The sequence below is a fragment of the Rosa chinensis genome, chromosome 5 (assembly GCF_002994745.2).
Source record: "Rosa chinensis cultivar Old Blush chromosome 5, RchiOBHm-V2, whole genome shotgun sequence".
In the NCBI taxonomy this organism is placed as follows: Eukaryota; Viridiplantae; Streptophyta; class Magnoliopsida; order Rosales; family Rosaceae; genus Rosa; species Rosa chinensis.
The window spans coordinates 84,557,460-84,571,457 of NC_037092.1; the positions used below are offsets into that span (position 1 = coordinate 84,557,460).

The 13,998-nt window shown below is 48.2% G+C and overlaps 2 protein-coding genes across 2 annotated transcripts; both read right to left on the bottom strand.

Annotated features, from left to right (window-relative positions):
* Positions 1-2,269: 2,269 nt before the first annotated feature.
* LOC112164319 (G-type lectin S-receptor-like serine/threonine-protein kinase RLK1) lies at positions 2,270-3,705 on the bottom strand. The gene is given in 2 exon segments (XM_040506031.1): positions 2,270-3,027; positions 3,300-3,705. Coding segments are annotated over 2 exon segments (1,164 nt in total).
* A 5,408-nt stretch (positions 3,706-9,113) lies between these two features.
* LOC112164320 (uncharacterized abhydrolase domain-containing protein DDB_G0269086-like) lies at positions 9,114-11,538 on the bottom strand. The gene is made up of 3 exons (XM_024300535.1): positions 11,421-11,538; positions 10,134-10,648; positions 9,114-9,875 (listed from the first exon to the last, which is right to left on the bottom strand). Exons 1-3 carry the CDS (start codon positions 11,536-11,538, stop codon positions 9,114-9,116), a joined length of 1,395 nt encoding a protein of 464 aa, XP_024156303.1.
* Between the last annotated feature and the right edge of the window lie 2,460 nt (positions 11,539-13,998).

A 13,998-nucleotide genomic window follows, 5' to 3' on the forward strand; every position in this document is an offset into this window, starting at 1 on the left:
CTGGTGGGCTAGCAGGTGCGTGCGGGCTGGTGCGTGGACTGATGCGCAGGTGTGCAGGGAGCAGCAGCGTGGAAGGTTGCAGGCTCGGCAGGAAAGCTGAGGGAGGCTGCGGCAGATTTTGATGTTTAGGGTTTTTTTTTTTTTTTTTTTTTTTTTTTTTTTTTCCGGCTAGGGTTAGAACTCGTGCTGATAACGTGTTGTAGGAGAATAGAATTGTGTGTTTATTATTGATAATAGGAGCCCTTATATAGGGAGTCACAAGGTATACAAAAGTTAAGAGAATCCGAATACAATTGAATACCTATAATACTTTCCTATTACAATCCTAAACCCTAGTTTATAGAGGCACACTATGTCGACATCCTTCAACACATCCATAATTCCATATTCATCTCAATTCAATAAAGTAAAGTTGGGCCAGAAGTTTCCAAAATCACCAAGGAACAATTTCTGTCTTTTTGTTTAGAACAATATAATCTACCAGAATATAAATAGCTTTTAAAAGCTTCTAATGTAAGAATTCAAATTTCAATCTCGAGAGTCTAACTTTGGATATAAGAAATGACACATTTGATATTCTGAAACTGGGGAAAGAAGCATGACCTGTGAAAAAATGATGGTTTGTTTACAGGATGAAGCACCATGTGTAGCCCAAAATGCTGTGGACCTTAAATGAGCTATGCAGTTGGACTTTGGAGGAAGCAAGCTCAGGGCTTCTCACAGTTTCCGTTTATGCTTCTCCTCTTCATGAGTGGCTGTAACTTCATAAATGAAATTTCAACTTCTAATAAAACTTGTTTCTAAACATTATCATTCCAAACAAGATCATAACTTACAGCTCCTAAATGGTATCTGAAAAAGCATCTAACAGACTTACTGATACAACCTCTCCATAGCTGCTAACATTTAACTTTTAAGTAATCACATTACAAAACAAAATTGACCATCTACTCTATAAACTATGATAAAGTCCAAATGGTATTATAAACTATCATCTAGTCTATACTTGCATGTATTCACATCAAGTATCAACATATTTTCTTTCGAAAAATGAATCAATAACTTTCAGCTTAGCCATGAACCTAGAGTTTTCCTATTTATTTTTGCACCATATATACTTCCATACCAATGACTAAATTTGATAAAAGAAAGAATCTTGGGTTCATGATTGGCTGAAAAATTTAACAAGTTGAACACAGGCAAGACTTGCAATCAAAACAAGAAGCTAATGTATCCAATGTGTTCTTATTCTACATATAATCAAAGTTACCTTCATAAAGAAAATAATATACATCCATGTTCCTCTCTATTCAATGAAACTAAACTTTCGCCAGAATTTTCCAAATTCATCAAGCAAGATCATGTATGTACCAATGCATGTGCATGACCTGCTATGAGGTATGTACCAAGCTCCGAGAATTTCTCATCGGAGACTCACCGATTGTGGCGATCAGAATCGCAGAACAATTAAATTTGGACTTCACTCATGCAGGGCAGTTATATCTCTCTTAAAATTTTGATCTTTTTCAAAAAATGTGAAGTTATAATGGTATTAAAAGGGAGGACTCAAAGTTGTGAAGGAATTGTCGATATGTCCGAGTGGTTAAGGATACGGGCTTGAAATCAGTCGGACTTTGCCTGCGCAGGTTTGAATCCTGCTGTCGACCTTTTTCTTTTCCAAGACGTGACTCCTTCATTTCTTTCATGTTCGTTAGTATCCTATGAACCCGGTGATCAAATGCCTAGGCCTCATTCCATAGTGACTAATGATATTCTTTTACAAGGGAGGTAGGCGAGTTTTGACATGGTGGAGCTGGAAATGGAAGAATGGATACTATTCATGTGGTTTATATTAACACTATTCAGGCTTGATGAGGATTGTTAGGATGAAGAACCTAGCAAGTTTAGCCCAATATGGCTTTCAAGGTTCATTGGGATATTATGTGTTCACTAAGTTAGTCCCATGGTTCAATACTAAAAGTTTCAACAGCTAATGAAACTTAAGTGTTCTGAAATGACTTGATCATTCCCAACAAGATCATAACTTACAAAAACTGCATCTGAATTCAGACTTATTACTAGTACAACTGCATAGACAGTAACGAAAAGGAAAGCTACGAAGCCGGCCAACACCAACACTACAAAAAAGTAACTTCTTGAAGTGATCACAATGCTAAACAAAGTCGGTTTCAGCCTGCTCTGCTGTATGGTGAGGGACATGGTGGAACATGTACTTCCACTACACCTTCAAGCATCTGCACAACCTTCCTTATAGTGGGTCGAAGAATAGGGTCTTCTTGAATGCACCAAACAGCAACCATGACAAACCTTTCCAGCTTTGTTTTCTCATGCAAGGCCTCCATTTCGTTGTCAACAATCGTATCCCAGACTCCTTCGAGGTAGCGGTCATAAACCAATCAGTTAAAATGGCTCTCTCTTCGGAAAAATTTTCCATATCAACGCTTCTCCTGCAGCAAATGACCTCTAGCAGCACCACACCAAAGCTGTACACATCGACTTTGGTAGTGATTGGCAGGTTCAGGAACCACTCAGGTGCAACATACCCTTTTGTTCCTCTTATGGCAGTTTGAGTTTGGCTCTGATTCATCATTAAAAGCTTTGCCAATCCAAAGTCAGCTATCCGAGCATTGTAGTAATCATCTAGAAGAATGTTCTGAGGCTTAATGTCTCAATGGATGATCTGGGTGTTGCACTCTTCATGTAAGTACAGAAGTCCTTTAGCAACTCCATAAGCAATATCAATCCTTTGCTTCCAACTTGGTTCAGCAAAAAGAAAGTTTGCTAATGTGCCATTGCTCAAGAACTCATATACTAGTAACCGCTCTTGTCCCTCGTCACAATATCCAACAAGTCTAACCAGATTCTTGTGATGTGTCTGACCAATTATGTTCAGTTCCGTCTTGAATTCCTTCTCACTATCTTGTACCACAAAATTTAGCTTCTTCACTGCCACTGGGACACCAGAACCAATTTGCAATATTCCTTTGTAAACAACTCCAAAACACCCTTTCCTAATTCTTCATTAAATCCATTTGTTGCTTCTTTAAGCTCTTCATAACTAAAAGACCGCAAATTCAAGTCCAAAACATTTTGGTTAGGCCTCACATGTTTCTTCTGGTAACTGAAGAAAAATCTCATACAAACTATAGCACTTAACATTAAGTTAGCAAAGATTGAGGTACCAAGAAGTGCTGATCCCACGCGTATTTAAGTGGTCTGGTTCTTCCTCTTCTTGTCATCCGGATTTGGCGGATGAGGAACTGGTAGAGTTAAATTACCCTTCCTGACTTTGATGAAGGCCTGTGAATTAAGCCCGTTATCCACTCTCCCATTTGAAAGAGGTAACTTCTTTTTCCAACAGGTTTCAACCCTGTAAATAGCAACAGCACACAAACAATCTTCAAAGCAAGATTGATTGCAACTCTCTGGAGTAGAAGGATTTAACTGCATAAAATCTGACAATGGCCAATCCGTATTGGTCAGCATTTGAACTTCATATATATCATTTGTGGGACTCAGCTTATCTTCTTCACAGCCTTGTATGAAATCCGGTTTGCAATTCCCATACAGATCATTCGGATCCAGTAAAGAGTATCCTTTTGGGCATGCACATGTTGGCCTTTGATCTTGGAGAGTGTAGATACTGTTGTAGCCACATACACCCAGACCTGAATCAATCGTCATAGTGCATACGTTATCTGGCACTGACTAAACAACACTCTAGCTGTATTATTGGATTTGTAATAGGTTTGCAGACAACGGTTGAATATTGTGGGCTTGTATAGGTTTGCCACATGTTGTAATCATTGGATTTGTGCTAACAACTTCTTAACGGTTACAGTTCGACTGCCGGAATTAACCAATTAATGGTTAGCTTAATCTGTTTGATAAATAGGCTAGCAATATTGATCAAGTTTACCATTCCAGGAATGCTGCTGAAAACTCTACGTACTTGATGGAGGGGAGGAGGAGCACGGAAGGTGGGATTTTACCTTGTGGGGTCCGATCCCACACTTCAGTCATCTCTTTTCTCTGTAGGGATAGAACAAACCCATATCAATCGTACCTCTCAAATATCGAAAGATTGTCTTTATACCATTCTAATGGAGTTGCGTTGGCGCGGAGCTATATCTAGCCAACAAGTTCATAATAATTGAGGTGTCCGGTCTTGTATTATGCTAAGTACAATAATGCGCCTATTGTACATAAGTAAGCACTTTCACTAATAACACGTCTTCGTCATCATCCCTGGGACGAAACGGATCCATTTTAAGGCCAAGACTACGGACGACCATGGTGCATCTTTGACTTTATCAAAAATGTCTATTGACACGGTATACAAGTTCTGAATCTAGACAAAACTGTGTTCTCCCAAGGTCCTTCCTCTCAAACTCGGATTTCAGGTGTTTAGTGGTTTCCCTTAACTCTCAAGGGTTCCAATTATGTTTATCAACATAAACCGCGACAATTGCAAATCCAGAACTTGTCATGGAAACGCGTGGGCATAGTTCATCATATCCCTTCCCAATCAAGTGGTCATTTTAGTGAGCATTTCAACCTCGTTGCAAATGCGCTCCATGGTTTAGAGCCACTTGACTTGGGTAAATAAAGTCCACAAGAACCTTCATTATATTCCTTATCTAGATCCCCATAGAGATACGTAGTGACCACATTCATAAGCTGCATGTTCTGTTATTTGGAAACTACCAAACTGAAAAGGTAGTGGAGTGCAATGACATCCATTACGAGAGAACACGTCTTCTCGTAGTCGATTCCAAGGCGTTGTGAGAAACCTTGCGCCATAAGGCGAGATTACCATATCTTTTTCTCATCTCGCTATCTAACGAAGACCTATTAAATGTGAACAGGTTTTATGTTAGGAGGTGTTGGCATCTCAGGCCCGAAATCCTTCCTCTTCGTTAGTGAATCCAATTCAACCTGGATCGCATCTTTCCATTTAAGCCAATTTTATCTACGTTGGTATTCTTCAACGGAGTAAGGTTCGATGTCATTGGTCTCAATAATTCCACGTCCTCATGTACACTAGTGTAGTTCGTAGAGATCTCTATATTCTCAGGAATTGGTTCTAACATTGAGGCGTCCCCCAACGATGTCTCTTAGACATAACCACATTCCAAAATATTCTCATGAGACAGATTTTGAGTATCAATGATCAATGGATCAAGTTGTGCCAAACTTGCTCTCTTCATTAGGCGAGAATCCATCGAACCTATGGGTCTCCTACTCTCACTAGCGGAACCCATGGCCTATGACACCATTATGCCACCTTTGTGGCGTCACCATACTCCCATCCATGGTAGTGGAGCAGTACCCATCTTCTCTGGGTGGCACCATGTCCTCTTGTGGGGACATTAATCCTTGCAGGCATGTTTGCAGCAGGTATATGTGATCTCGTCACTTTTAGGGGATCAAGATGAGACATAGTGGGGACAGACCACGACAATTCCTGTCGTTCCTGTTGAACATTGACGTTCTAATCTCCCCCTAACGACGGGAAGACTGTCTCATCAAAGTGACAATTTGCAAATCCAGCGAAATAGAGATCGCCTGGCAAGAGTTCTACATAGCGGACTTATAGTTGGAGACTCATGTCCAACAAATATATATATATATATATATATGCATTCATTTGCAATGACTCATGTTGATGCGCTGTGGCGACGCAATTGGCACATGAACCGCACACTCAAATATGCATAAATATGAGATATTAGACTCGAACCCAGTCACTAGCTATAACGCAAATAAAAGTTGAGTGGCTGCTATGAGTCATAGACGAATGAGCATAGCTGCATGCGATGTTGCATAACCCAAGCGGAAATATTGGTGTGCATTACCAATGTCCGGGCTACCATCGTAGTCGTTTAATGGTGGCTTTTCCGCGAGACCAATTGGTTATGGACATGGGAATATGATACTTGATATCTGTACCTACATACGCTAGAACGAGCATAATTCGCTATAATGAGCCACGCTCATTGTACCGCCGGAGGTACTGAATCTCACCAAGGGGATGACCTGCGAAGTCACGGCCAGGCGGGCTACCGCTCGAGCCCCGGACTGCCCCCAGATCACTGCTGACGCGCCGCCACGCGCCACGTCAAGATAGCATCAGAAGCCCCTGACGCTGGGAATCGAAGCACAGCAGTCCCACATAGGAAATAAGAAGAAGATCAACCCCTCCCTCGCCTATAAAAGGTCCTCTTCTCTCTCCTCATTAATTACGCAATTACTACTCATTTATTGTTATGCTGCGCATACAGTGACTGACTTAGGCATCGGAGAAGTGAAGACCGCCCAACGCGGTCTCCCTCTGACACCCTGTCTATCGTGTTGCAGTAACAGGAATCACCTAATCCTAGGAGTAGCGGTCCGCCCACCGGACCCGCGTTAAGCAAGGAATCGGCTACCGCCGGACTTGAGCATTAACATTGGCGCTGTCTGTGGGAACCCTTGAACAAAAGGTCATCCCGCCACAATCACCATGACTAACGACAGCGGGGAAAACGCTGAAAAGCAGGCAGATCAATCCGCCATTCCCCAACCCACCAACCCAGCGGTAGGCGTAAACCGCGCGTTATTCACCACCCCGGTCAACCCCGGCAGCGACGTTACTCAACCGCTGGGTTCTGATTACATGCGGCTCGTTATGGGCAGTAGTCCATGTATGGCTGAGATACATACGGAGCTCACCCAGTTCCTACGTGACAACGCTACGGTCTTTGCCTGGTCATATGCAGACATGCCAGGTATCTCCCCTGAAATCATCTCACACAAGTTGAGCATCAAGCCATCCTTCTACCATATCAAACAGAAACGCAGAGCCTTTGACGAAGAAAAGTATCGCGCTATCAGAGAAGAGGTTACCAAGCTCCAGGGCATTGGGTTCATCCGCCAAGTCATCTATCCACAGTGGATTTCCAACCTGGTTATGGTCAAAAAGGCTAGCGGTAAGTGGAGGATGTTCGTCGACTTCAAAAACCTTAACAAGGCATGCCTGAAAGATAGCTTCCCATTACCTCGCATCGATCAACTCGTCGACGCAACCGCTGGACACGAGCTTCTCAGCATGATGGATGCTTTTTCCGGTTATAACCAGATCAGGATGCATCCCGCCGACCAGGAATGCACCACCTTCACCACCGACAAAGGCCTGTATTGTTACAATGTGATGCCTTTCGGTTTGAAGAACGCTGGGGCAACTTATCAGCGGCTGATGAACGCCATGTTCGCGGAACATCTGGGCAAGATAATCGAAGTCTACGTAGACGACATGTTGGTCAAAAGTAGAAAGGCCAGCGGACATGTGGCAAATCTGGAAATCATAATAACCATTCTCTTGGCCTACGGCATGCGCCTCAACCCGGAGAAATGTTTCTTTGGCGTCACCGCCAGCAAATTTCTGGGATATATTGTCAGTGAACGGGGCATCGAGGCCAATCCTAGTTGGATGGATGAGATTATCCAATATAAACACAACGGGACATTGCCGGAAGACAAAATCAAGGCGTGACAGCTCCAGCGGAGAGCAACCCGGTACAACATGCAGTGCGGCAAACTTTACCGCCAGGGATTCACTCACCCCAACCTTCGTTGTCTAACCCCAGAAGAGGGACAGGTCGTGCTAGCAACAATACATGGCGGGGAATGCGGAAATCACTCAGGCGCCAGGTCCTTGGCTAATCGCACAATGCGACAAGGCTACTTTTGGCCTACGCTTGGTGATGATGCCCAGCGGATATCAAGATCCTGTCACAAATGCCAACAATTTGCTGATCTACCACACTCTCCGGCGGAACCTCTGTCGGTTATCGTCAGCTCCTGGATTCACTCAACGTGGGGCCTGGATTTGATGGGAAAATTCCAAACTGCCAAAGGTCAATTCAAATATATCATTTTCGCCATTGACTACAGCAGCAAATGGATAGAGGCGGAGCCACTGACGGCGATAACTAGCGCCAAGGTAATCCACTTCCTCTGGAAGAACATCTACTGCCGCTATGGTGTCCCCCATGCAATCATCACAGACAACGGCACACAGTTCAACAATAAGGAACTCATCTCTTTCACCGCCAATCTGGGCACCAAGATGCGTTTTGCATCGGTCGCCCATCCCTAAACCAACGGCCAGGTCGAGGCGGCAAACAAGATAATCAAGAAACTATTGCAGAAGCGGCTCGATGAGGCAAAGGGTTTGTGGGCGGAGAAGCTCCTGGAGGTTCTATGGGCCATCAGAACAACCCCAACCTCCGCCACAGGTGAAACCCCCTTTTGTATGATGTTTGGGACCGAGACTGTCCTGCCTGTCGAGGTAATCCAACCAACCGCTAGGGTCGAAGGCTACTGCCCCGAGACCAATTGCGACGGCGTTAACCTCGACAAGGATTTACTAGAGGAAAAGCGAGATGCAGCCCATTTGCGCAATCTCCAGAATAAGCGGCGAGTATCACGTTTCTACAACGCCAGGGTTAAGGCCCGCAACCTCCAACTGGGGGACTGGGTGATGAAAGAAGTTATACCCCCACCGACGAAACTCCGCCCAACTTGGGAAGGTCCATATAAAATTGTAGACGTCGTTGGCCCGGGCACCTTCTACTTAATGGACAAGGATGGCGTCACAACGACCCACCCTTGGAATACCGAACACCTTCGGTATTACTACAAATAGTCATACCGCTACCCAAAAGCATCTTGACTTAGCTAAATTTTTGTTCAATATTTAGGTAAGGGAAGCTACCCAACGGGTACGTCCCCGCTTTTGTAAGCGCTGTTTAGACAGCTATCAATGAAACGAGGAATTATTCAAACCATTGTTACCAAGTCTAGCACTGAGGGCAACTGGCAACGCCAGTCAGCGGACTACGTCCGCTACATTGTGCACTTGGACCAATTTTAATTCCTTTAATGTTTCATTCATGACCAAAAGCAGGTATCAAGACTTCTAGCGGCACACACATTATCACAAATAGAAAGAAACACTTGGAATTTGGGTGCCAACAAATTTCATTCATCTCAAAACAGAATTACATCATAATGCCTCAGCGGCCATACAAAAAAAAACTTCCTACTATTTAGGGGTTGACGGGATTGGCGGGATCAGCAGGGTTGGTTGGGTCGACCCTGCTACCTTCAGCAGTTCCACCGGCGGCCTGCGGAGGATGGGAGCGGCTCGTCTGGTCGGACCCTTGGGCCGTGGGAATGGGAGTCTTTATCGTGCCATCCACCCGGGTGTGGGCCGCCAAGAACCCAGCACGGGACGCCTCGAACTGCGTAGGCGTCCGCTGGGAGTCACCTTCTGGAGGCTCGCCACTCTCCCCGCTACCCGAGAGGACTCCGGGACCAGTTACGGCAGTGGGAGCAGTACTGGTTGTCGGCGGCGCTTCTTTCCTTGGCTGCACGACTGGCATTGCCGCTTTCGCCCACTCAATGGTGCCCTTCTGCCGCAACATCTCCACATTGGCCAGGGCACCGGCCTTGGCTGCGTCGTTCAGTGCCTTCTTGTGCTCTGCCGACTGCTTATACGATTCTACAGCGGCAGCCGCAGCACGGCTTCCCTCAGCCTCCAGGTGAGCGACCTCACCCTCCAGCCGCTTGATCTCAGCTTGTTTAGCGGCGGACTCCAGTTGAAGGATCTCAATTTTCTTCTCCTTCGCGGTCACCCGGTCCCGTACAAGAGACATATCCTGCTCCAGCTTGGCGTACCGCTCATTCTGGTCCAAGTGCCGCTCAATAGCAACGTTCAACTTGCCCCTGGCATCCGCAGCATCGCAGTCGGCCTTTGTCAGAAGTTGCTCGACGTCAGCCAACTTCTCCTGGGTCTTCCCCAAGTCCCTCTGGAGGCCCGCCACTTCCTCCCTCAGCTCCCGCTCAACTAGAGGCTGCTTGGTCGCCGCCTGGAACATCTCGTGAAGCCCAACGGCGACGTGCCCAAAGGCTGTGCTGAAGGGCGACTCGCTGACGGCGGTCGACCGAACAATCCCCTCCAGACCGCCGAACCCTAGCCGCTCGCAGAGGTGATACAGGAAGTCCCGCTCACCATCATTAAGGAACTCGGCGTAGGCAGCGAATGAGTCCAGGCCGCTCGCACCCACCTCTTCCGCCACATCCGCAACAGCCCCGGGCGGAGCCTGCCTCGACTTCTTGGGTTGCTCTCGGGCCCCCGTTACCTCCATTTCCTCCTCATCACCAGAGTCCGGCTGGCGGCGTTTTCGCTGGAGCACCCGTGTGCTCCCAGCAACTGTTGGCCTCGAACCCCCCGCCAGCGGCGCCAACCCCGCTATGGTAACACCCTCGGTGGGGCGCACCGCTTTCTTCGCCACGTCGCCCCGAAGGGCCGGCGCCCTCTCTTTCCTCGGCGCTGCTTCACTAGCCCCGCCGTTCCCCGCCTGGACGGCGGGCAGCCCATCACCACCGAGATGGGAGTGGTGTGGCATTGGCAGCACCACGGGAACCTCTGACTGGCTCAGCGCTAGTGTCTCCGGATCCACCATCGTCTTTTGTGCCTCCATCCCGGAAGCATACATGGCTTCCAGGAAGTTATCAATTTCAGCGCGGTCCATGGCTTTAGAAAAGGCGTCGCGGCTAGCCTTGTTTCCCGGCGGAGTCTCTGCAAAAGTTAGGGGCAGGCCAGTTAGCATGGGACAACCCCACCAAAGGTACGATACAGCTAAGATTACTTACCAACGGCGCGTGTCAACTGTTGGGCTACCAGCAACTCCCACCCGCTAAGAAGAAGGAAGTCCAACAAGTTGCGGTTCCGCCAGCAACCTCTGATGCGCGCTACCCGGCACTCTTCTTCACGAGTAAGGTTGTACCGCAACCCCGCTCCCCCTCGTTAGCCCCCGCCTGGTACTCCCATCCCGCTGTGGCAACGCAAAACGAGCCCCGCTAGTACGACATGGAGTCCCGCAGGTTTTCGATCAGCTTAGGCGCTCCTTGCCGACGGCTGAGATTCACTTGCCCTCTACAACCCTGGCGCTTCACGTACACCAGTTCATAGAAGTGCAGCACCTTCGCCACGGTCGGTCCTTCGCAACCAGACAACAGCCACAGGGAGTTGAGCCACAGCAGTAACCGCCACATGTTGGGGCACACTTGCCCAAAGGCGATGCCAAACTCGCACAGCAGAATCTGAAGGTTGGGCACCAGCGGGAGGGTCACTCCCTCGCGGAATATGGCCTCGTGCACCTCGGCATGACCCACCGGCAAAATCGAAGCTTTCTCCTCTACCGATGGTGGACGTAGCTTCACTGCCCCGGGCAACCAGAACACCCGCTTCAGTCGGTTGACGGTAGCCGCTGTCATTCTACCTCCCGCCTCGTCAACGGGAGTGCCGTCCTCGAACACCCAGGCAGACTCGGTATCCTCCCCCGTGTTACCTCCCCCGCCAGCGGAACCGCTGGCGGTACTATTACTTTCTAGCCGCTCCTTATGCAAGGTATGCGCAGCGGCAGCCTCCCCCGGCCTAGAACTTTTCGGACGCGACGCACGACCCATATTTACGTCCCACGGAATGGTCTGTAGCGGCTCGACTTCTAGCGGTTCTGGCAGTGAGGTTCCTGCACGGGCAGACGGATGCAACGAGTCAATAAAATTTCTATCCGCCGTGCTGAACGACACTTCAGATCCGGAATCCTCAATGCTCGAGATCTCTATGACGTCAGCCATCCCAAAAAACCCTAAAACCCAAATCAGTTAGCTCACACAGGATCTAACCTATCCCTATAACAGTTAGTGCCCAAGAACATCAATAACACCCAACCCAGAAAATGCCAAAACAAGAACGAACGCAGACTAAAACCCAGATTCGACCATCTAGAAAAGCCCTAACAACCCCAATTGTCAATCACAACCACCCTTCCCCAAAACCACTCACACCCTCACAGTACGTCGACAGGGCATATCACGGAAAAACACAGAAATCCAACAACGCAGACACCCAATCAAACAGGAAAAAGGCCAGATCACCAACCTTGACAGTGGAGCCTCTGACAGCAGTGTGCACACTACACTTCGCAGCCGGAGATCATCTGTTCGTCCACGCGCAAGAACTCGCCGATATCGCCTCGCCTTTCTCCTCCGATTTCAAACACAGAACACTTGAAGATGATGACGGCACAGTTCGAAGTTTAGAGCAGTGCCAAATATGCGACCTTCCCCCCCTTTTATGTCAACGTCAAACAATCCCACACCGTCCGTTTAAAAAAACGACATCTACTGCCAGCCGTACACGTGTCCAACAGCTGCAGTTACTCTCCGGATTAACCGAGGCGTCGCCTCGGTTACGAAATCCATCATTACTCGACATTAATGGTGAGGAGACGACTCGACGAAGGAGACACGCCTCCGCACGCTAACCCTTTGGGGGCTTGCCACGTGTCCACCACCATCAGACGAAGCGTTCGACCGAAGCCACAACTTTTGGTTAGAAGGCTCCAAGTATCGAAGTCCGCTGAGCGAAACCCCACTAGCAGAACTTCTCACTTGTCATCTTCCAAGTATCGAAGTCCGCTGAGCAAAACCCCGCTAGCGGAACTTCTCACTTGTCATCTTCCAAGTATCGAAGTCCGCTGAGCGAAACCCTGCTAGCGGAACTTCTCACTTGTCATCTTCCAAGTATCGAGGTCCGCTGAGTGAAACCCCGCCAGCGGAACTTCTCACTTAACAATTGGCAAGGGGCAGCCTAGGCTATACATGGCACCGCCGGAAGGGCCCTCTCCAATTTGCAAACCCCGTGTATTGCTGAGCGCAGTTCTGCTCAGTAACCACGGCCGAACACGTCTACCCGACGCTGTTTTCCTGCTGCATCCAGCGGGGGGGGGGGGTACCCGCCAACGGCGGATCCTCAGGCTATGCCTCCTTTCTACCAACGACCGCCACGCTGCGTTGCGGTCAGACCGTCCCTACGGGACACGGGGACTTGTTAACAGTCTACGACGACCCTGATCAGGTACGTTGACCCCCGCCACTCGGGTACTAAGATTGGGCTCGCTACCCAACACCTTCTGCTCTTCGCAGCTTCCCCTCATCAAACAATTTGCCGACCATCCGGAGGTCCGTCTTGGCTAGGGAGTGGGGGACTCCCTGGCGGGCCTGGCAGGGGCCCACTCGAAAGGGTATAAAGCGTTTGCTCAGTAAACTCATGGTTGACGACGCACTGACGCTAATTATGCCGTTGCAAGTCTACCGGAAGTAACGCTTCACACCGCCGATCAACTCCCCAACCAAGATTGCCCTCCTTGACTGGGGACTTGGGGGACTTGTACCTACATATGCTAGAACGAGCATAATTAGCTATAATGATCCACGCTCATTGTACCGCCGGAGGTACCGAATCTCACCAAGGGGATGACCTGCGAAGTCACGGCCAGGAGGGCTACCGCTCGAGCCCCGGTCCGCCCCCAGATCACCTCTGACGCGCCGCCACGCGCCGCGTCAAGATAGCATCAGAAGCCCCTGACGCTGGGAATCGAAGCACAGCAGTCCCACATCAGAAACAAGAAGAAGATCAACCCCTCCCTAGGCTATAAAAGGTCCTCACCTCTCTCCTCATTAATTACGCAATTACTACTCATTTATTGTTATGCTGTGCATACAGTGACTGACTTAGGCATCGGAGAAGTGAAGACCGCCCAACGCGGTCTCCCTCTGACACCTTGTCTATCATGTTGCAGTAACAGGAATCACCTAATCCTAGGAGTAGCGGTCCGCCCACCGGACCCGCGTTAAGCAAGGAATCGGCTACTGCCGGACTTGAGCATTAACAATATCAATACCCAATGATATGCAATAGTCATCGAAAATTGTTGATGTAAACTCTCTAGCATTATCAAGTCAAATTTACTGAATGGGATGATCTGGGTAGTGAGCCCGTAGTCATATGTTATGTGCTAGGAGTGTAGTATAAGCAGCATTACGAGTGGATAATGGCACAACACGTGACCAGCGTGTTTGCGT